The sequence below is a fragment of the Spermophilus citellus genome (assembly GCF_964194105.1).
Source record: "Spermophilus citellus genome assembly, chromosome: 11".
NCBI classification, from domain to species: domain Eukaryota; kingdom Metazoa; phylum Chordata; class Mammalia; order Rodentia; family Sciuridae; genus Spermophilus; species Spermophilus citellus.
Genome location: NC_138192.1, coordinates 110,377,138 through 110,401,839, shown reverse-complemented (window position 1 = coordinate 110,401,839; position 24,702 = coordinate 110,377,138). Strand labels below are relative to the sequence as shown.

The 24,702-nt window shown below is 32.8% G+C and overlaps 1 protein-coding gene across 7 annotated transcripts in view; it reads left to right on the top strand.

Annotated features, from left to right (window-relative positions):
• Positions 1-24,702, top strand: part of KANSL1L (KAT8 regulatory NSL complex subunit 1 like) — a 142,099-nt gene that overhangs the window by 103,223 nt on the left and 14,174 nt on the right. For all 7 annotated transcript variants that reach the window (XM_081262506.1, XM_081262511.1, XM_081262510.1 and 4 more), the window contains 2 exons: positions 19,066-19,228; positions 21,559-21,666. In XM_081262506.1, coding sequence (XP_081118632.1) covers positions 19,066-19,228; positions 21,559-21,666 — 271 coding nt within the window. The remainder of the gene's footprint in view (positions 1-19,065; positions 19,229-21,558; positions 21,667-24,702) is intronic.

The following is a 24,702-nucleotide window of genomic DNA, read 5'->3' as shown; positions in this document are numbered from 1 at the left end:
AGCATGTAATCCAATCCATAAGCCATTTCATATATATTTATGAAAACAGTTGTAGTAGTCCTAACATATTTATAAAATGAAGTAAAGTTTAGAATTAAGAATGAATTGCCTTTATAAAATAAGCAGAACTATTCCTATATTAATTTCTATTCACTTGTGTTTTTTTATGTCTTCTATGACAAATTTGAAAAAAATATTGTTTCTAGGTCAGTAGTCAATTTCATCATTATTATAAAGATTAGTAAATCATACTGATGGGTGGTGTAATAAAGTGATCCAATTGTATAAATTAAGATGTACATAATTAAAATTCCATTTTAAGGTTTTTATTTCCTTTTTAGACAGTATAATTTAGGTTTGTAAACTTTGTTTATATAAATGCAGACTACTTTTTTAAGCAAATAATACAAGAATTTTAAAGAAAAGTAATGGTCTTACAGAAACTTAAGTTGCTGGTGGGAAAATAAGGCACAAATTTAGGCAAATTAAATTTCAATAATAAAGTCCCAGATAAGCTTTTCTACCTTGAGGGCAGGAAGAAGAAAAATCTGAACCAAGGTAAAAAATAATGACACTGAAATAGAAAATAGGTTAAGTACATGGTCGGAGAGTTGCTTGATTAAATGAAGAAAAGGAGAGGATTTAAGGTCACTTAGGTTATATTCTTAAAATACTGGAAAGCCAATTCTTCCTTGTCTATGCCACATCTTCTTCAGGCTCCACCTATTGGAGCATCTATTTTAGACAGCAGGAAGCAACCAAGAGTATTCCCTCACTGCAAGAGATCTATACTCCAGGAACTTTTATGGGCTAGTGAGAACAATTTATAGTATATACTATACTGTTTCTTTGAGAAAATATCCTTTATGTAATTGTGGACCAATCTGGAAGGCACCAAATTAAAAAGGGTCTAAATGGCATTTTCCTATAGGTAGGCAGCACATTTTAGTAGTTGCATGTGTGAGTTCTAGAATATATATTGGATTGTAATCTCATTTCTACTTCTTAATAATAATGTGTAATATTGTGCAAACTACTTACTGCCTTATTTTCTTTACCTATGAAAATGGAGCCATCTTCATATGACTACTACATTCAGCTAGAGAGTCAGCTCAGTTGGAAGAAGCTGGCCTCACTCAGCTAGTAGGTGATACTGGTTGTTGGCTGGGACAACTTAGTTCTCTTCCTTATAATCTCTGATGCTGCATGAACTAAAATGGCTTCCTTCCATGACACTTCAGGACAGTGCTCCAAGATGTCAAGAAGGAAGTTAAAAACCTCTTGAAGTCTAGACTCCAGAGCTCAAACATCATTTCCACTGCGTTCTGTAGGGCAAGCAAGACACTTAATCAGCCTATTTAAAGTTGATGTAGAAAAAGAAGACATCACCCCTAGAAGGGAGTTGCCCCAAAGAGGCATAAATTCAGAGATGGGAGGAATTTGTACCCATTGCCATTAAGCATTCTTCCACTTAGGTTCTGTTTTGAGGTACATGGGTTACCCCAGATTAAGATATTAGCTGAATCAAACAATGGGAATGAAAAAAACATATAAGACTACCATGTTGGGGCTGGGGAAGTGGCTCAAGCGGTAGTGCACTCGCCTGGCACGCGTGCGGCCCGGGTTCGATCCTCAGCACCACATACAAACAAAGATGTTGTGTCCGCCGATAACTAAAAAATAAATATTAAAAATTCTCTCTCTCTCACTCTCTCTTAAAAAAAAAAGACTACCATGTAGAGTTGTACTGATATTAAATTAAGAGAATACATCTGAAAGGTACACAGCCCATGCCTGGCATATAAGCCCTCATTCAATATGAATGATGATGGTGGTGATTTAATTATTAGAACAGCATTGGGGAATCAGTGAAGATGGGTCTTGGTGTTAAAAGTATTATTTTTTAAATTTTGACATTGTGCCTTTGAACAAGATAATTTGCAGTGGAAGAGACTGAAGAAATAGGAATCAGTTTCTCTAAAAGCTATTATAATAGACTAGATGTAAAATTAGAGTAGTAGTAGAATGAAAAGGACTGACGTAAATAAACATTTTGAAGAAGAAATAACTAATCCTAATTGATTTGACATGGTTAAAGGAAACTTTCTGAAGAGAAGAGGTAGAGAAGAAAGGCACAGTAAATCTCAGGGTATTGCTAAGTTCCTTTGGTAAAATGTTCCAGTCAAGTCCTATTAGTGTCACTTATGTCAGGGAGTCAGAACAGTAGAATGTGAATCAAATCTAGCTGTAAACTTCATCATCTAATATACAATTCTATAAACTCTATTGTGGTAGATGAGTGAAAAATTTTGCCTATCTTTCAGAACACAAATAAACCCTAAGTCACAGGCTTGAAAATTGTGTGGTCTCTTAGTTATATGTATTTTCTTTATAACCCCTTCTTTAGGTGAAGTTTTAATTGGAATAATTTGTAGTAGATTTCAGCTTACTGGAAGTTCCATTTGAGAAAGATTTTGATGTCAGGGTTTGGGGGAAGGGAGTAGTATGATTAATTACAATGTTTATTACAAATAAGTAAAAGACTTGGGGGTGACATAATGTTAACACATGTTAAAAGTATGAGTTTTATTAAATTAAAATTATGAAGTCACTTTATAAAGGAATAAGTGAACACAGTGCTTCATCACTTGCACATGCAATTTGGGAGTTACTTAGCAAATGGGAATAATGTGGGGCTGTGTATGTGTGTGTGTGTGTCTCTATGTCTGGGTCTGTATTTTACTGAGAATCAAACTCAGGACCTTGAATGTGCTAAGCAAGTACTCTATCACTAAGCTATAGTCCCAACCTAAATGGGAGTAATCCTTACTAGTTTACATACTTAATATTTTTTAAAATATTTATTTTTTAGGTGTAGATGGACACAACACAATGCCTTTATTTTTACGTGGTGCCGAGGATCGAACCCGGGTCCCACCCATGCTAGGCAAGCGCTCTACCCCTGAACCACAATCCCAGCCCCCTTCTTAATATTTTTACCCCTAAACTCTGTTTAAGCATTAAATTTTGTAGTGTCTTTGTTCACTTGAACGTTTTAGAAAAAAAGTCTCAAAGTTAATTCAGTTATTTTGTTTAACCATTTAAAATATTTCTAAGCAATGAAACATTTGATTCATTTTGTTATTAGAAGTTTTAATTTCTCCTCTTATTTATTTATTTATTTATTTTTGGTAGCCCACTACAGATTTTTTAATTGTTTCTGGCCTGCACTGTTAGTTACACTCTTCTTTTGTCTTCCCTATAGAAAGTCTATGTACATAAGGAATGTGCATATGTAAAAAATCTTCCTCAGATTTCTTTGAAATTAAAATTGTGTTGTCCTTTTCATTACCACAGTTAAGTCCTTTTGAAAGACGAAATATTTTAATTACCTAAAACATGACAACCAGTACCATGTCAGAATGCTGACTTTTTTTTTTTTTTTTTTTTTTTTTTTTGGTACCAGGGTTTGAACTCAGGGGCACTCAAGCACTGAGCCACCTCCCCAGCCCTATTTTGTATTTTATTAAGAGACAGGGACTCACTGAGTTGCTTAGAATCTCACTTTTTGCTGAGGCCTGCTTTGAACTCATGATCCTCCTGCCTCAGCCTTACAAGCTGCTGGGATTACAGGTGTGAGTCACCACGCCTGGCCTAGAATGTTGAATTTTAACAACAGAATATCTTCAGAAAAAACACATTACAAATCTTTTAGTGTAGTATTCCATTCTTATAAGGAAAGACTTTGACTGTTCTGCTGTGATTCTATTGCCGTGATGCTGTTGTGCTCTGCCAATTATAATCCACAGTATTGCTGATAAATCTTAAGAGAGTAATTTTTCAGCTTTATTGCTCTGATAGTATAGTTCTTAGCAGGGTTTTATGGTTACTTCTGAGCTCATTGCCTGTACAATATCAACTTTTCCCTTCCTTAAAAACAGAACCCAAATTATACTCAGAGTGGCAATGGGTTCTGCTAAAAATATACACCTTTCCATAGATGACCAGGGAAGAGAAAAGGACAGTGTTAAATCTTTACATTTGAAAAGTTATGTAAAATAAAATAAGTCAAACAAAATAGGTAGCATATGTAAGATGAATCAAAAAGAAATAGAGGGCTAGGAGTGTAGCATGTATGAGGCCCTGAGTTCCATCCCACATTCCATCCTCCTTGCACATTGCGAGATCCTGGTTTCGATCCTCAGCACCACATAAAAAAATAAATAAATAATTAAAGGTTAAAAAAATAATAAAATAAAAAAACTGTATAGGACAATGCAAAAGGTCAAACGTGTATGTCATAATTGAAAAGGAGGATGAGAGAAGAACAAGAAGGAAAAAAAGAATAGCTGTTATAAGGTTGTGGGGAGGGAATTAATGTAACATTCTCAAAGAAAAATGATGAAAGGTGCTAACTTACCAAATACCAAATATTATTTTAAGGCAAAGGTAATTTTTTTTTCTGTTTGCAGTCTCTTTTTTTAAATCCATGCATTATAATTATACATAATCATGGAATTTGTTGTTACCTGTTTGTATATACACATAATACACAATATAATTTGGTCTGGTTTGTTCTTAGCACCTCTCCTCTCCTTCCCTTTCTCTGTCCCTCTGATCTGCTTCCTCTATTCTGCTGTTCTCCCTTCTGTTTTTAAGGGATTCCGCAGCACAACATTTTTTAGGAAAAGACAATCTCTTAAGTTAACTGTGCTGGGACAGTTAATTATTCCATATGAGGAAAAGTTCAGTGGATTTCTATCCCACATATGCAATAATATCATCCATAGGTGGAATGTAGAATTAAATATGAAAGGAAACATTAAAAGGTATTTTACTAAGTAATGCAGAATACATTATGACCTCAGGGTAAAATATGCTTATAAATTTATAAAGTTGCAAAACTAACTTCATTAAAATGATAAACTTTTATTCAAAAAACAAAGTGAAAATCCAGCAACCATGTGGGAGAAGATATTTCTCACATACAGCCATCGTAGAATTCATAGAATATAAAGAACTACTTAAAGAAGAAAATGTCAAACATTTAAATATGAACAAAAGATTTGAACATACTATTTCATAAAATAAGAATTCTATCAATACACAATTTTAAAAAGTGGCCACCTCATTGGTGACTTGCAAATTAAGACAATAAAGTACTGTTTTATAACCACCAGACTGGAAATTTTTTTTAAATAAATTAATATCAAGTTTGGTTGGATGTAGGATAATGGGAATGCCTATGCAGTTAAGCTGTGGGAGAGTAACTAGCATAAGCACATTGGCAAATTGTTTGGCATTTTCTAGTAAAATTGAAGATAGCTGTGTTATAATTTAGGGCTATGCTTTTAGAAAGATTATCTAAAAAATATCCTAGAACATTGTGTGATTTGGCTCATCAGTGTCCAGAGGTAGCACTGTTATGATAACTACAAACTAGACACAATCCAATAGTTTATCCATAATAAAATTGATAAATAATTACATATATTAATGTTACAGTTCTGTATCACAATGTATACAAAGCATGCAGCAAACATGGATGAATTCAATTTATATAAGTTAAAAAACAAGTGACAATAAATTTAATGCAGTTAAGGATAAACAAATATAAAATTAAGATATAAAAAACAAGTTGAGTGGGTTACAAATTAGATTATGGTTACTAACCTCTTTTAAAATGAAGGGGTTTGCAGTTAAGGCCTTTGGAACGCAGGCAGTGTTCTGTTCATCTGTTTAGAATTACATATGATAACCTTATTTATTACATTGTGCATTTAAGGTGTTGGGGTTGGTACTAGAGGTTTAATCCAGGGATGCTTTACCACTGAGCTACATCCCCAGCCCTCTTCATTTTTTCTTTTGAAACAGGGTCTCACTAAGTTGCTTAAAGCCTCTCTAAATTGCTGAGGCTGGCCTCAAACTTGTGATCCTCCTGTTTTAGCCTCCCAAGTCACTGGGATTATAGGAGTACACCACTGTGCCTGGCTGTACATTTCTTTATCTTTTCTTTTCTTTTTCTTTTTTTTTTTTTTTTTTTTTTTTGGTACCAGGGATTGAACTCAGGAGCACTTGGCCACTGAGCCACATTCCCAGCCCTATTTTTTTATTTTATTTAGAGACAGGGTCTCACTGAGTTGCTTAGCACCTTGCCTTTGTTGAGGCTGGCTTTGAACTCACAATCCTCCTGCCTCAGCCGAACTGAGGGATTATAGGTGTGTGCCACCATGCCCAGCTCATTTAAATCTTAAATAACTTTATGTTCTTGTATACAGTTAATCATTCTAAAAGCTTAAAGTTCTCTAGATAAAAATTGCTTAAGACTTTTGAAAGCATGACTTTTTATTTAAATAATTAATGTGATTCAAAATGAAATATTTGAAAATATGTAAGTCTTCCCCTCCTTGTTCTGCTGCCCAACCCCTAGCACAGTAACTAGTGTTATTAAATATCTTTCTAGACAATTTGTATACATATATAAGTGGATTTGTGCCCACATTTTAACAACTATTATTAGCACACTATGTAAATTGTTCTCTTTCACACAGTTAATAGTACATCTTTTTTAATATTTATTTTTTTAATTATAGTTAGACACAATAACTTTATTTATTTTTATGTGGTGCTGAGTATTGAACCCAGGGCCTCACACATGCTAGGTGTGTGTTCTACCTATGAACCACAACCCCTGCCCCAATGGTACATCTTTTTTTTTTTTTTTTTTTTTTTTTTAGAGAGAGAGAGAGAGAGAGAGAGACAGAGAGAGAGAGAGAATTGTAACAAATAAACAAACCTTTATGCTGCACAATGAATTTGTTCCGATTTCTATAACAAACTGAATGTAATTAAATCTAGTATATAACTTCCATGGCAGTTACCAAGTAAACTATGGTTTCATGTATTGCTAGTTAAGTGACTCAAAGAGGGGAGATTTTTTAATACTTACATAGCTATAATACTTACATAGCTATATATTCATTGTTAACATTGTTTCTTGCTTGCTTCAGAATTTAAGGATGATCTTTTTCCTGCTCATTTCAAGGAAAAAAATATAGTGAAAAATAATAAACTTTTGAATATTTTTTATGGAAAACTGGAAAAACATTTATACTTTGAGAAGTTCAGATATTTACTGTAAAAAATGAACAGCTTATATGCACTATCTGTTGTGGTTTGGATATGAAGTGTCCTCAAGAAGCTCCTGTATTAATGTAGGTGTAACAAATTATTAGAGCTATGTAACCTAGTCAGTAGGTTAATCCATTTGATGGATCAATAAATATGAATGGATTACTGGGTGGTCATTGTAAGTAGCTGGGGTGTGGCTAAATTAAATGGATCACTGGGGTATATGCGTTGGGGATTATATATTTTGTTCCTGGTTCCTTCTCTCCCCCCACCCCCGAGTCCTGAGAGATAAGCAGCTTTCCTTTGCTATGCCCTTCTGCTCTGATGTTCTGTCTCATCTGAGGCACAGAGAAATGAAGTCTGCTGACCATGGACCAAGACCTCTGAAACTGTGAGCCTAAAATAAACTTTTCCTCCCTGAGTTGTTCTTGTCAGGTAATTTGGTCTATGCAATTTTTCTTGGCTGGAATATTTAAATGCAAGAGCTCCTCCAAGACAAGAAGTCACATTCATTCCTATCCAAATCCCTTTCTCTTCTACGGAAATAAGTTTTTCCTTTAATTGTTCATAACTGTTATGGTGGTAGATCCAAGTGATGAAAACATGGATGGCCTCTTGGTAACTAGGTGTCTTTGCCAACTTTTCAACACAAAACTTTTGAGGCATATTACTTTTTATGAACTCTTCAAAATGCTCCTCAAAGTAAGCACCAGTTTCCAATAATAAACCACATTAGTCATTCTTACCTCATTGTCATTCTCTTTCATAAACTTACAAACAGGTTATTGCCTTGCTATTGAAAAGGTTATTTGTATGATATTGGGAAGTGATATTTCTTTGCTATTCTTCCAAGTTCACCTCCTGCATGTCATACAACATAACCTCTAGTTCTTTATTTATCAAAGTACTCTAGCCACTGAAGTGAAACAGCTTCATTAAAACCATCAAGGAGGGCTGGGGGTGTAGCTCAGTGGTAAGAGTGCTTGCCTAGCATGTGTGAGGTGCTGGGTTCAATCCTCAGCACCACATAAAAATAAATAAAGGTCTAAAAAAAGATAGTTGCATAATTTTTAAAAAATCTTTAAAAAAACACGAATGAAAGCTCCAGTTTATTGTACTCCGAAAGACATTATTCTTTCATTAAACCATATTTTCATCTTTGTTCTTGTCAGATACCAGGATATTGGGTCCTTCCAATTTTAGGTCATGTGGAGTAATTTTGCCACAAATCTCCATGTCAACATTTTTAAGCAACATACTTCAGTGTTCTTATCTCTTATCCAGATAAGAGAATTATAAAATTCAGTATCAATATATTCTAAATTCTTAATGTTAAGGTTTTTTGTTTTTGTTTTACTTAGCACATAATTTTAGAATGCTAAAGAGAAACTGATAGGTGTAACTGTAGGTGTAACAAATTATTAGAGCTGTAACCTAGTCAGTAGGTTAATAAACTTGCCATGAAATAGTGCCATTGCAATAAATGACCAATGAAATGGAAGTATGAGATATGGTCTGTTAATGGTTGTTGGTGAATTTCTCTGTAGAAATACTTGCTTTTGCTTAAATACTCAAAATAGCAATACATTGGGTTCAAAACTTCATGTGAAAGCAAGAAGACCAATTCTCTTGGTTAGGCCACTATAATAAAGTCCATTTCTACTCTGAATATTATACATAATCTTCTCAAGTCATAAGGTTTTAATGGGTTGGATGGCATCTTCAAATAATATCTTCCAGGACACATTGTTCTATGATCAATGGGTACTGTGTTAGACTGGCACAAAAAATGAAAGTGACGAAGTGTCCACCTGAAATTTTGTTCAAAAGCAATTTGTGGGCTGACTTTACTTAACAGATGACTTCCCATTGTGATAATCTTTGAATGCTGTTCTTGGACAAAATTATTAACACCTTCCCAAGCGTACCTAATTTCTTAGTCTTCTATTAGGGTTTCCTTATCTGTAAGCCTTGAGTTCTTGGGTCTTCCCATTGATTATTCTTGTTAGGACCCATTTTTTCCCGCAAGTCTGGTGGCAAAAGTCATATGGGTCATTTTCTGCAGCTAACATTGAAGCTGAATAGAGGCACCATTGGTTGGACTGTTACATAGTTCTCTGAAGTTGTTTCCCCTGAGATTGGCACTTTTCAGAATTTTGAATGGACTCCATGGTGGACTGCTGCCATATTGTTGTTCTGGCTTATGATCCAGATGAATTCTCCCATGATCAATTCTTCTCTCTTAACCTGCAGGTAAAGTTTGTTGTTTCCCCCATGTGGTAGTTTGGGCATTATGATCCACATAATAGTTTTATTTTTTTTAATTTTGTTTAGTTGTAGATGGACACAATATCTTTATTTATTTATATGTGGTGCTGAGGATGGAACCCAGTGCCTCACACATACAAAGCAAGCTCTCTACCATTGAGCCACAACCCCAGCCCCCACATAATAGTTTTGTTTAATTAGTACTAGGGATTGAACTCATAGTTGCTCTACTACTGAGCTACATCCCAAGCCCTTTTATAGTTTTTATTTATTTTTTTGTTAAAATTTTGAGACAGGGTTTTGCTCAATTACCAATCTATCAAGCACAACTGTCAATTTACTGGTTTGTACTATGCCATTCTTGTTTTCCAAGGAAAGCTTTAATTGTTCTTTCACTCTTCACAGTTTTTTTTTAAATCTTTATTTTATTTATTTACTTTTATGTGGTGCTAAGGATTGAACCCAGGGCCTTGAACATGCTAAGCAAGTACTCTACCACTGAGCCACATCCCCAGCCCCTCTTTGCAGTTTTCTGTTATGCATTAACAGACCTTGTTTTAAAAGCACTTGCTTTTAAAGTGTGATAGCTACAATGAAATTCCAGTAGTCTGTGGGGTTACAGGTAGGGTTTGCTGTTCATCCCATTTTGAATTAGAACTAGTGGATGTTTTAAAATTACTGCTGTTTTAAAATTTCCTCCATCTATAACTATTTCTGTATATTAGAAAACCAGTTCTTTTTTTAAGTTTGGCACTAGGACGGTTACCTATAACTGCAACCTTCCACTGTGGCTATTACTACTGTCAGACCTTGGTGAAGCAGTGGCAGTATGCCAAAATTCATCTTAAACTATTATCAGAAGACATGCTTCTTTCTTTCAAGGAACTAAGTGGTGAGGAGACAGCTCCTGCCCGAAGATGCCAGCAACCAGGCTGCCATGGCAGGAGGAGCACCTCCTAACAGTAGGGGGCATCCTGCTGCTGCAGGTGTACTGGCAGCAACCTGCTACAGCCACTAGGAACTGTATACTGCTTTATTGACACTACCCCAGTACCACCCTAGGCACCTGCCACACCCAGATGATTACTTTTGCCTATTTTTAAAGAGTTATTTTGTTGTTGAGTTCTTTATATATTCTCAATATTCAACCCTTATCAAATACGTGATCTGCAAATATTTTCTTCCCTTCTGTAGGCTGTCCTTATACTCTTGAGTAAATTGATGCTCAAAATTTAAAAAGATTCTGACAAACTCCAACTCATCTATTTTTTTCTTTTTTCCCCCTATATAATTGGTGTTATATCAGACTCCATTGACAATACCAAGATAGTAAAGATTTCTTGTAAAATATGTATGGTTTTAACTCTTTAATTTAGGTCATGGATTCATTTTTATTTTATGTGTGGTGTGCGGTAGGAATTCATTCCTTTGCTTTCTCACTGTGAACAGCCAATTGTCCTAGCACAGTTTTTTCTTCTCCAATGAATGGTTTTGATGCCCCTATCAAAATCAATTTTGGGCTTATTTCTTATGCCCTCAGTTCTATTTCATTGTTCTGTGTCTACTCAGATGCCTATAGTACACTGTTTTTTATTACTGTAGGTATGTTTTGAAATCTGGAAATATGAGACTTTCATTATGGTGTTTCTTTTTAAATGTTACATTTCTTTTTAGTTTTTATTGGATCTTTTAGTTATACATGACAGTAGAATCCATTTTGACATAATGATGAAAGCATGGAGTATATCTTGTTCTAATTCACTCCCCAGTACCTCTCCTTCCCTTTTGCCCCTGTCCTCTGCTCTCTTCTCTCTATTCTACTGATCTTTCTGCCACTTACCCATAGTTATTTTTTAAATTAATTTCTTGAGGATGTGTACACAGTGGTGATTCACTGTGGCACATTCATATATGTACATAGGAATTTGTCAGATTCATTCCACTGGCTTTCCTTTTCCCATTCCCACTCCCTACCCTTCATTCTCCTCTGTTCCACTGAATTTTTATTTTTTTCTTTGTTTTATCTCCCCACTCCTTATTGTGGATTAGCTTCTATAAATCAGATAAAATATTTGAACTTTGGTTTACCAGCAAATGTCATAAAGTCATTCGTCTTTATGACTAACACTTCATTGTGTATATATAACACTTTATTTTGTGTGTGTGTGTATACATATATAAACACTTCATTGTGTATTCAGTTCATCTGTTAAAGGGCATGTAAGTTGGTTCCACAGCTTAGATAGTAAGAATTATGCTGCTATAAACATTGATATGCCTGCATTACTACATTGATATACTGCATTACTATAGTATGCTGATTTTAAATTCGTTAGATACATACCAGTAAAAATGGTGATTCCATTCCTTTTTTTTTTTTTTAAGGAATATCCATACTGCTTTCCAGAGTGGTTGCACCAATTTATCATCTCACTAGTATATGAATGTACCTTTTGCCCCATAGCTTCATCAACATTATTGTTACTTGTATTCTTCAAAATTGCCGTTCTGACTGGAGTAAGATGAAATCTCAGTGTTATTTTATTTGCATTCCTCTAATTGCTAGAGATGTTGAACGTTTTTTCAAATAATTATCAACCTTTTGTATTTTTTTGAGAAGTGTCCATTTAGTTCCTTTGCCCATTTATTGATTGGGTTCTTTATTTTTTTGTGTGTGTTTTCAGTTTTCTCTGCATCCTGGATATTACTGTCCTACCTGGGGAGCAGGTGGCAAAGATTTTTCTCCCATTCTCTAGGTTCTCTCTTCACACTCCGTAGTTGTTTCCTTTGTTGTGAAGCTTTTTAATTTGATGCCATTCCATTTATTGATTTTTTCAGTTTTGCTTCTTGTATTTTAGGAGTCTTAGGGAAATCAGTTCCTGAGCCAACATGGAGTGTTGGGCCTACATTTTCTTCTAGCAGATGCAGGGTTTCTGATCTAATTCCTAGGAATTTGATCTACTTTGAGTTGTTTTGTACATAGTGAGAGACGGGTTAAATTTTATTTTATTACATATGGATTTCAAGTTGCAGCATCATTGTCAAAAAGGCTATCTTTTCTCTGGTTTTGCACGTTAGTATAAATGTATTTATGTGGATTTGTCTCCCTGTCTTCTATTCTGTTCCATTGGTCTTCATTCCTGTTTTGGTGCTGATATCATGCTGTTTTTGTTACTGTAACTCTGTAGTGTAATTTTTTGGTCTTGTAATGTGATGCCTCCTGCTTCACTTTTCTTGCTGAGGATTGTTTTGACTATTCTCGGTCTTCTTTTCCCAAATGAATTTCATGACTTGCCTTTTCTATTTCCATGAAGAACATATTGAAATTTTGATGGGAGCTGCATTGAATCTGTATAGGGCTTTTGGTAGTACAGACATTTTAACAATATTAATCTGTCTATCCAAGAACATGGGAGAAATTTCTTCTAAGTTCTTCAATTTTTTTCTTTAGAGTTCTATAGTTACTTCACCTCTTTTGTTAGACTTATTCCCAAGTATTTTATTATTTTTTGAAGCTATTGTGAATGGGAGTTTTCCTAATTTCTTTTTCAGCAACCTTTACCTTTATCATTGGAGTATAGGAATGCAATTGAGTAATGGGTGTTGATTTTGTGTCCTTCCTGCTCCTTTGCTGAATTTTAAGTTTTCTGATTTTTTTTTTTTGTCTTCTAAATATAGGAGCATGTCATCAAAAACAGATAGTTTGAGCTCCTTTTTCTATTTGTATTACTTTAATTTTTCTTTTCTTGCCTAACTGCTCTGGCTATAGTTTCAAGAACTATGTTGAATAGGAGTGGGGAAAGTGGGCATCCCTGTCTTGTTCATATTTTTAGAGGAAATGCTTTGTTTTTCTCCTTTCAGAATATGTTGGCATTGGGTTTGTCATATATTACCTTTAAATTATGGAGGTATCTGCCTTCTATCTCTAGTTTTCCTAATGTTTTAAACATGAATGGATGCTGTATTTTGTCAAATGTTTTTTCTACATTTATTGAGATAATTGTGTACTCCATGTCTTTAAGTCTATTTATGTGGTGAGTCACATTTATTTATTTCCATATGTTGAACTAGCCTTGTATTCCTGGGGTGAAATCCACTGGTGGTATACTGTCTTTTTAATGTGTTTTTGTAGGCAGTTTGCAGTATCTTGAGAATTTTTTGCATATATGTTTATCAAGAATATTTGCTTAAGTTTTCTTTCCTTGATGTGTCTTTGTCTGGTTTTGGTAAGAGGGTGATACTGGCTATATAGAATGTTTGGAAGAGCTCACTCCTTTTCTATTTCATGACATGATTACAGGATTGATATTAGTTCTTCCTTAATAGTCATGGAAATTTGGCTGAGAATGCATCTGGTCCTGCACTTTTCTTCACTGGTAGGCTTTTGATGGTGTCTTCACTTTTGCTACTTGAAATGGATCTGTTTTAAGTTTTCTATTTCTTAGGTTAGGTCATATATCTCTAGGAATTTGTCCATGTCTTAAAAGATTTTCTAGGTTATTTAAGTATTAATTTTCAAACTAATTTCTGATCATCCTATGGATTTCAGTATCCTTTTTCATCGTGGATTTTAATAATTTGAGGTTTTTCCCTCTTTCTTTTGGTTGTTTTTGTGTGTGTGTGGTGGGGGGGGGGGTTCATACATTCCCTGTATCATGTTAAGTTCATTTTAATGTTTGTGAGTATATCTGTTGGAAAAAGTCCCAGAAGCTTAAGTGCTAGGACAGAGTTTGTACACATTTTTTTCTTTTTTTTTTTTTTTGCCAAATTACATTGCCATCAATAATATATTAAAGTGCCTGTTTCCATGTCTTTATAACACAGTAAATTTATTAAAGTTTTGAACTTTTAAAGAAAAGTTTAATAGTTGCAAAACATGTTGTTAAAGTATAGTTCAGTTAACATTAATCAGATTATCTTCCTATATAGAACTGTTGAAAAACTGTTTACTATTTGATTATATCCTCTATCCCTTTTCCTGCTGTGTAATTGTTAAATTTTTCTTATTCACTTGTTGAGAAGTGCTTCATATAGCACAGGAAAATTATATTATTACTATGTACTTTTCTCATTTTTATTACTTTTCTTGTTTGTCTTTTGTCCTCAATGATTTTTCCATATAGAAATTTAATTTATATGTGTTTGAATTTATCTATCTTTATTATGGCATCCACATTTTGAGTCAGTTCAAAATTTTTTCATTAGTTATAAAATAATTCAGTATTGTTTTTTATTTATTTCTACTAAATGTTATTTTATTTCCCAGTATTATTTGTTCAGGAGAATTTTTGAGGAACTAACATGTTTCTGTAGTTCCCCAGTACCAGAAAAAATATCTTGAAATTCATGAAATATTGGAGGAGAAGATAAACAGAATTCTGGGGAAATGAACTTATTTAAACAGGATAGTCCTAGATCTTTTTGGGATAACTGACATTAAATATATGAGTAAAACCTAGCAATCAAAGGAAGATCAAACAAAATAGTGGACCTTGGTGGAAATATAATTAAAAGAACAGAAAATAACTCCCAGAACAGCCTAGTGTATTAAAGAAGCAAACATAAAACAAAAAAAATATGCCTTTATAAATTAAAAATAAATTTCCTAGAATTAAACTTTAGAAGTGGAAATTTCCCAGTACAGAGAAAAATTATACATATTTCCCAAACTTTTAAAAATCCTAATTGATTAAAGATGACAATACAACAATTATCACCAAAACTGAAAAATTATACTGAACCTATGGATGGAATGAAACTATTATTTTTAATTGAAATAATTTCATAGAAAACCCAGTCAAATAAAAAATTGTTAGAACACTATTCTGCCAAATAACCAGTTAAAAAGATAGCATAAAACAAGGTATGTTCCCAAAAGGAGATTGTCAGAACCATCAGAGAGTACATAAATCTTCCATGGAAACAAATTTAAAGCTTTTACTAGGTTATAAAATGTCTTAAAAGTAGGTGATGTTCAACCTCTTGAATTAAGTTAACCTCAAAATTTCAACTAGATATTTTGAAACTTCCAAGATTTTCACTGGCTTAATTATAAACAAATAGACCCAGAATGAGATTTTCAGAATAATTCTCTCTCTCTCTCTCTCTCATATATATATATATTCAATGTCTTCAATAATAAAACATATAAATAAAAAGTGGAGATAAAATACATTATAATTATTGCCAGTGGAGATAAAAGGGAATATTAAGGGAATGAGGATTAACCATTGTGTCACAATTAATTCATCTGCTCTTGGACACTGGGTTGTTGTTACTTTAAGGGCTATTATGAATAAAGCTGGTATTAATGTTCTTGTATACAACTTTGTGTCATTGTTTTTGAATAGTATCATTTTACATTACCATGAGCAATACATGAGAGTCCCAGTTTTTCCTCATCTTTGCTAAAACACAGTATTATCAATTCTTTTAATTTTAGCCACTTGTATCATGTGAATGTTTACTTTGGGCTTAATGCCTTTTTCTCTTTTTAATGTGAAAATTTAGAAAAAAATTTTAAATATAAGCATATAATGCTTTAATTTCCATTTTGTGCATTTTATCACCCCTAAAACTATGAAATGTTTTCCAGTTCAAAATATTTATGATTTCTTCACAATTTCTTCTTTAATCCTGAATTGAGAATTGTGTTTAATTTCCAAATATTTTTCCAAACACCTATTGTTGATTTCTAATTTAATTGTTTTGTAATTCATAAAATCCTCTATGATTTCATTTCTTTTAGATTTGTTGAGATTAGTTTTATATAGCATATAGTCTATTTAGGTGAATATAGTCTGCTGTTTGGTATAGTTTTCTGTGTTAATTAGGTTCACTTTGTTGGTAGTAATGACCATGACTTTATTATATCCTTATTGATCTGGTACATCTTTTCAGAACTTCTAAGAATGGACTTCTTTTTTCTTTCAGTTAAAGGAAGCTCATTTAGTTACCTGCAACCTGAACAGATGCTGTCTCATTCCTTTCTCTTTTTTTTTTTTTTTTTTTTTGGTGCTGGGTATCAAACTCAGGGCTTGGTGTATGCAAGGCAAGCACTCTACCAACTGAGCTGTATCCCAGCCCTTTCTTCCTGTTTTATGTCACTTTTCTATTTTTTTCTTTTGGAATAGAAGTATCTATTCTCTGAATGTCCCACTGTTAAATTTTGGAAGCACATAACTTGCTGGTTTCACAGGTTCACAGCTGGAGAGGAATTTGGATCAGGATGAACTGTAACTTGAATCTCACCCATTTTTTATTTTGATAATATTTAGATGAGACTTTTTCAATTGATGCTAAATGAGTTAAGATTTGGAGGAGTAGGCTGGGCGTAGTGATGCACACCTATATTCCCAGAGGTCAGGAGACTGAGGCAGCAGGATTGTTGAGTTCAAAGCCAGCCTCAGCAACTTAGTGAGGTCCTAGGAAACTCAGCAAGAACCTGTCTCTAAATAAAACGGAAAAATGACCTAGGCACATGGGCTAGTGGTTAAGCGCCCCTTGGTTCAATATCTCGTACCAAAAGGAAAAAAAAAATATCCAGAGGACTGTTGGGATGGAATTATTTTTCACATGAAAGGAAAATGAATTGGGAGAGGGGGCAGGTGGAGAGCTCTTTACTGAATGTGTTTCCCCCAAATTCACAATTGGGAACCTAATCCTCAATAGGGTGATAGTATTTGAAGGTGGAACCTTTGGGAGGTCCTTAAATCATTAGAGTGACACCTCAGGAATGAGATTAATACACTTCTAAAATGGGCTGCACTTTGCCCCCACTTCTTCCATGTGACATGCCAGAGAGAATATAGCCATCTGGAAATGAAAAAGCAGACCTTCACCAGACAAAGGATTTGCCAAGACTGTGATCTAGGAATTTCCAGCTCTGTGAGAATAAAATTTGTAAACCATCTACTTATAAATGTGTTTTTAAGGAAACACTTTTAAGCATGAAGTGAAAACACAGAGAAGGCAGCTAGAGTAAAAAAGGCATTATCTTGAAATGGTGGCAACAGTTAAGACCTGCCAAAGAAAAGAAAAAAGGCCAACATAGAATTTTATGACCGTGAAAATATCATTAAAAAGTGATTATGTATGTTTCTGAAAAATAAAAACAAAAAATTTGCTGATAGCAAATCCACAATAGCAAAAGTGAAAAGGAAGTAGAGAATTGAAGGAAGTAGCTAACAGCAGTGAAAAAGGATAAATACATAAAACATGTTGATGGTAAAAACAATAATGGTAATATATTATGGGGTTGTAAAGATGTGTACAATTAAAATGCCTAATGATGATAACACAAAAGGAGAGCAAATGAATTTCTAATGTCCCAATGTTTTCAGGGAAATGGTAAAAGGAATAATTTATATTCTACTGTGAAACTAATAGGTTAAGAATACATATTGAAATATCTAGGCAAAACACTAAAAGAAAAGTGAATAGTGAATTCATAAATACAGGTTAATAGAGGAGGGAAATATATTTGTTTAATCCTAAAGAAAGCAAGATGTAAGAATCAATGAAATATAAAACATACAAACAATATAGAAAGTCAATGAGCCCCATTATAGACCCTTTGGAAAAGTAAATAAACTTGATAAAAACCCTACTGAAATTCCTGAAAAACCATCCATGTTTGACACTTAATAATACATTAATGCAATTTACCACATTAATAGGTTAAGAGAGAAAAGCCATGTAGTCATTTTGAATGGTTCAGAAAAAGCACAATTAAATTCAATACTAATATATATATTTAGGGCTGGGGCTATAGCTCAGTGGCAGAGCGCTTGCCTAGCATGTGTGAGAAACTGGGTTTGATCCTCAGCACCACAATAAAAATAAATGAATAAAATAAAGGTATTGTGTTCATATACAACTACAAAAATATTAAGAATATATATTTTTATATATATATTGAAAGTTCTTTTGGCCAGCCAGGAATATATTCTCATAAAGAACATTATCAAAGTTCTGTAGTCCACATCACTATTAATTTTGATAAATGAATATTCCTGTTATAATCAGAAGTAAAATATCTTCTTTGATCATTACTCTTCATTAATGAACTGGCTAGCCCATCTGGTATGATTGGAATCCCCCGAATAATAAAAGTATTAGGATTGAATGAAAGAAATTAAGCTGTTATATATAACATGTTTTAATAACAGGAGACTAAAAGAAGTTATAAATATATTAATAGAATAAAGCGTAACACAGTTGTGGAATGTTTAATATAAAAATCCATTGTATTTTGAAAACCATTTTGTAGTTGAAACAGTAAATATTGAAATTAGGAAAAAAACATTTTTAAGGCTTTTACAGAAGACAATTACAGAGTTTGAAAGAAAATAAATAGGACCTAAATGAGTGAAGATAAATGCAAATTGTGGATTCTTTTCTCTTTATGGAGATAAGATGGGAGAAAGGCCCATTTTCATGGACATTGCTTTTCATTTTGACAAGCAGAAAAAGGGTTGGTCACACCTTACCAGATTAATGGCTTCATTTGCTTCTCTCACTTATTCTATGTCATTTTAAAGCTTTCTCCCAGGTGACTTTAGCACAACTTTCTTTTGTTAGTTATTCAGATATTGTATTATAATTGTTAACTATCTAGCATGTAGTTTTGAAGCAAAATCTTCTCAATTACTTATTTCCTTATAGACTCTGCCTTCAAAAGAAACATTTTTAAACACTACACAAATGTCTTGCCTACAATCAACTTCAGCTTGGAGTAACTGTGAACATAATTCAAAATCTCAGATATTAAGAGAGCATGTTTCAGAGTTAGATTCTTCTTTCCATTCTGTTCTATCATTACCATCAGGTAAGCCTCCTTATAAACATTTTGTAAGTATCTCTGAATATTTCCTATGATAAAATCTAATCTAATATGGGGAAAGATAAAATTTTATCCATTATTTAGTCATTAAAACTAAACAATTCTCATATAGGAATTTAATCTAGTCACATGAGGAGTTAATGTCCTGTGAAAATTGATAAATTCCATATAAACCAATTTACTTTGGGTCAATAATTAGCTTTTAATCTTCTTTGGTAATTTTTGAGCATTTTATTGGTAATATGGCTGTTGTTAAAATGTTTCTCAGTACTAATCTAGTATTTTTCTAATTTGCTATTTTAATGGAGTTTTCCCTATCATTACTTAATATTCATTACATAATACCATAACATAATATTCCTCCATTTATAACTTACATTGAATTTCTTCAAGTCGCATGAAAACTGTCCATCCACAGGTCTACTTTTGAACCTTAGGTAGATCTATAATCTATGATATATATATATATATCTGTATCCTTAAGGTGGTTTTAGATTTTCATTTCTTAAAATTTTTCTGGAACCTCCCTGGTTTTGTCTATATTGTATCTAAAGTAAATATTTCATGCCAAAAGGAAACATTTCTTACATTTGTTATCTCAGGTTCTTCTCTTTATTGGGGAATTTATCAACTGGGCTTTGTTTCCTTTTAAATTTGTGAAAATAACCATCTGTTAAGTTTTCAAAATCTGCTTAAAATCTGAAAACATTACTTTTTATAATTTGCTCTTTATACACATTTCCTTGCCCTTATCCATATTAAAGTGGCATTTTAGCTATGCCATTCTTTAAAATAAGTTCCCAACAGGAATTATTTTAGTCCATCTTTGAGAAAACCTTTATAGTAGGAAAAAATAGTATAACAATAGCAACGCAGCTAACATTTGGTTTTAGCATACACTGGGCCCTGTGTATATTACGCATATTACATTTTGTTGCTTTATTCTCACAACCCTGTGAGAATAAATACTACCATCCTTTTCATCTTACAGGTGAGAAAATTAAGCTTAAATATGCATCTATCACTATGCAGCTAGCAAATGATGGAACTAGTTCATCTGAGATAGTCATTCTCCAGAACCATGCTCCTAATCACTGCTCTTTACTCTTTTATTAGCAAGTTCACTTACTTCTCTGTTGAAATAACTTTGAAAGCTAGTTAAAATATCCTTCGGGTCTATAAAAAATTCCAGACTAATATAAGATTAGTTTCCTTACCAATTTACTAGGTAGGGTTATTCATTCGTCCCTGCACTCATGAGTATAAATACAAATAAATCCATCAGGGAACTTTTATTCTAGTTAAAGACAACTGAAATGTAAAGTAGTACTAAGAAAGGTACATAGGTACTAGGGATCTTCTCAGGTTAAATCATGTTTTCCCACAATTCAGTGGTAGAATAGGTGATATTTTCTTTCTAGATAGTTATGTTTAGGCAACTGGAAAGTACCAGAACCCTGAAATATGTAAGGAGCATTGTAAGTGGAAACATTTATATATTCTCATTTTTGTCATCTGTCGTTTGGGACAAATTCCATGACATTTGTGAACAATTGTTTTGTTGTTTTTGCATCTTTTTATATTTGAGGAAGAGATACACCTTCTCTTCGTTTAAAATCCAGAAACTTCCTGGGTCTATCATAATTTATAACAAGTTTTCTTAAAAATGAAAGTTTTGCTTCTTTCAGTATCAAAACTTTCATCAACTGCTTTATGAACTATTTTTTATTTGCATCTCAGGGAAAAGTTTACAGTCTCTCTAAATAATAGAAACATGAATAGCTTTGAAAGATGGTTTTTACATTCTTTTACAATTTAATTTTAGGAAGACAGTTTATCAGTAGGTTTTAATCTTTGTAAACGTATGTTCATTTAATACTAGTAGACTAAGGGAATGTGAAGTTTGATGTTTTCATAAAAGGTTACATCTGAATTATAGCAATGTTCTCCCAAGTAACTAAAAACTATGATCTCTTTTGGAATCCTCATTATTTCAATTACGGTTTATGGGGTTGAGAAGGAATTGATTCTGTCAGCCAGGTTTTGCTATAGATTTTCTTAAAGACATTTTGGGTGCATTTGTTTTCATTACCTATGAGCAATATTTATTAATACTAATAAATGCTATATTTCTTACCTACTATTTTAGGAAGTTCACAAATATATCCCAATCAATAATTTCTAAAATATACCTTGAAAGGATTTTGCCACTTCTGATAGTTCTCATTTTTCAATTTTTGTATATTTTTCTAAATGCATGTGCTATTAACTAGTCATAAAGAGTGGTGTTCACTGAAAGTACTTTATTTTTCCAGATGTGCCTCTTCATTTTCATTTTGAAACATTATTTAAAAAGACTGAAATAAAAGGAGATCTTGCTGAAAATAAAACTGTGGGCGACTGTATCATGTCACCATCACCTGGTATGTCATATTTACAAATCTTGTACTTTCTATTCCTTTTTACCTCCTTATGCCTGTTATTTTTGCAGCCTAATAAAATTTAACAAAAGAATGAATGTAAATCCTTAATTTTTAATATTCACTTTTCACAAATCACACAAACAAAAAGAAAATACATAGCAGCTATATAGCATGTCTGGAGGTACCCTGGGTTTCATTCCCAGCACCAGAAAAGGAAGAAAAGGAAAAATACATAAGAATCATTGAACAAGAAATGTGTGATAACTATTAAATGAAAATTATGAATTATTAATAATTTAAATAAAAATAGTTAACCAGCATTCCTATATGGTAAAACTAACAAGCATTTCAGTTCTCTTTATTACTTCCTGTTTAAAAATGCAATGTAACCTGACATTCTAATTGATTTGATTAACTTAAAATAATCCCACAATTCACTGGGTAGAATAAGCAGCGCAAAGTATAAAAGGAATTGCTGGAAATTTTCAGAAAATCTCTACTGCAACCACATATAAAGGCATGCCAAAAAAAAAAGCCTATAATAACTAATTAGCATAGATTTTATTTTGCTTATAATTATGAAAACAAATTCATAAGGCAGACAACATAGTTTGTATTTTATGTTCAGGATATCAATGGGAAAATGGAGAACCATTCAGTAAACAGTATATTAGTCTTTGATTAAATATTTTTTACACATTATTTTCACTTGAATCAGAATAAATTTTAATTCATATGAAGAATTTTTAATAAGATTAAAATTACATAAAAATACTTAAATTATACTCAGAGCTGGGGTTGTGACTCAGTGTTATAGCATGCTTGCCTAGCATGCGTGAGGCACTGGGGTCGATTCTCAGCACCACATACAAATAAATAAAATAAAGGTCCATCAACTATATATATATATAAAATAATTATTTCATTTGAGTGCTCCAAAATGGTGTGAAGGTTTTAGCTATGCTTGGAAGCAATTACAAGAAAGTCTGCAAAGTTAAAATCTTAATTTACCTCAGTTTGTATGACTTTTGATATTATCTGCAGATGAAATAATTATCTACCTCAAAAACTCAAGAGCCAAATGGATGCCAAATTCCAAATTAATGGAGTTTTACTATTAAAATCAGCAGCTTTTATAAATACCAATAACTAGATAGAATATGTAAAGGAATAAAGTATTCTAAGCATGTGACAATGAAAATATACCTCTGACTAAACTTAAGAAGCTACATAAATAAAAGGGTTAGAGGATTTTCCTATATGGAAATATCCCATTCTTACTGAAAGACAATGCTATAAACTTAAGGTGTCAATTTTCCCAAAATTAACTTATACACAGAATGTAATTCTAATCAGAACCACAAGGGTATTCTTTTTGAATAAAAGTTATTCTGAACTTTATCTCAGAAAACGTTGAAGAACAGCCAATAAAATTCTTTTAAAGGGGCTGGGGTGGTGGCTCGGTGGAAGAGTGCTTGCCTTGCATGCATGAAGCACTGGGTTCGATCCTCAGCATTACATAAAAATCAAATAGATTATGTCAACCTAAAACTGAAAAAATATTTAAAAAAAGATTAAATGGAGAATGTGTCAGATATCACAATGTATAATAAAGTTCTAATCATTAAAATTTGTTGATATTAATGAAAGCCAGATCAAATGAACTAAATAAAAAAAGTCTACAGACAGACCCAAAGGTTGAATGTATGATAAAAAGTGGTATTTTCCTATCAGTGTGAAAAGGGTGGCTCAGTTAATTGAATATTGACCAAAACAAATTCCTATGATGCATTCTTTGTATGGCAGCACTGGTTGAAGAACTTTGTATTAGTTAATTCTTTTAATCCATGGGGTAGGTGTTATTATCCTTAAATATCCTGTCCCAAATCACAGTTGAGTAGTGGCAGAGCTGAAACTCAAACCCAATCATTCTGGCTCAAAGTCCATGCTCTATTTAAACAACCAACTCTCACACATAATCTGTGGCATCAAATAACTCATTAGATGAGATTGATACCTCATACAGCACATCAAGTTTAGATGAACATTGAAAATACATTTGAGATGGATTAAATGTTAAAAATGATGTCTTTTTCAAGAATCAGAAGAAAAACTAGGTATGTTTAGTGATAACTGTAACAGTAATGAAAATGACAATAGCCAACATCTACTGAAAACTTTTGTCAAGTCACTGAATGTTTACTTTTTGTCCATGATATTGATACTACAGTAAAAACAGCACTCTCAGATAACAATAAGAATTGACACAAGCCTTTTGGGAAGCACTGTGAGATGCATTAGAAAGTCTTTAAACTATATATATTTTAAGTTGAGTGTGCGGGGGAAAAAAAGAAAAAATGTCCTTTTTACTTTTATACCTGCTCAAAATAAGTATTTACTGAACTTAATGTCAACTTTGTATTCTGAACAGTTATTCCATTTCCAAGAATGTGGTCTAATCCTAAATATGAAACCTTTATCCACAAATATATTTATCTGAGCATTTTTTTGTGATAATGAAAAACCAGCAACAACTTGAAGAATGATACAGTAGCCTGTATACTATAGTAGAATATGCAAACTTAAAAATATCTTAAAAGTTCATGTAAGGATGGAAATGTTACTAATCAAAAGAATATTTTAAAATAAATAGATGAAAATATTTTACTTCCATATTTCGTACAATTGTAACCATGCAAAAATGTTTATTCTTCCATCAACCAGTTGTGATATGTGGGCCTTGTTGGGGTTCTGAACAAACCAGATCTATACAGACATACATTCATGCTCTTTTAAAACAATTTGAAAAATAAGAACACTGATGGAGATATTAATGAATTATTGTTAGTTCTGTCATATGTAATAATGCAGTTTGTTAGAGATTCATGCTGACATATTTGATGAAATTATAGCAAAGAAGTTGTAGAGAGAGAGATGAAACAGGATTGGTAAAGCTAACATTTCTAAAGCTGAGTGAAGAGTACATGGGTATAATTCATTTTTCTAGTCTCCTTTTGTGTATGTTTAAAATTTTTC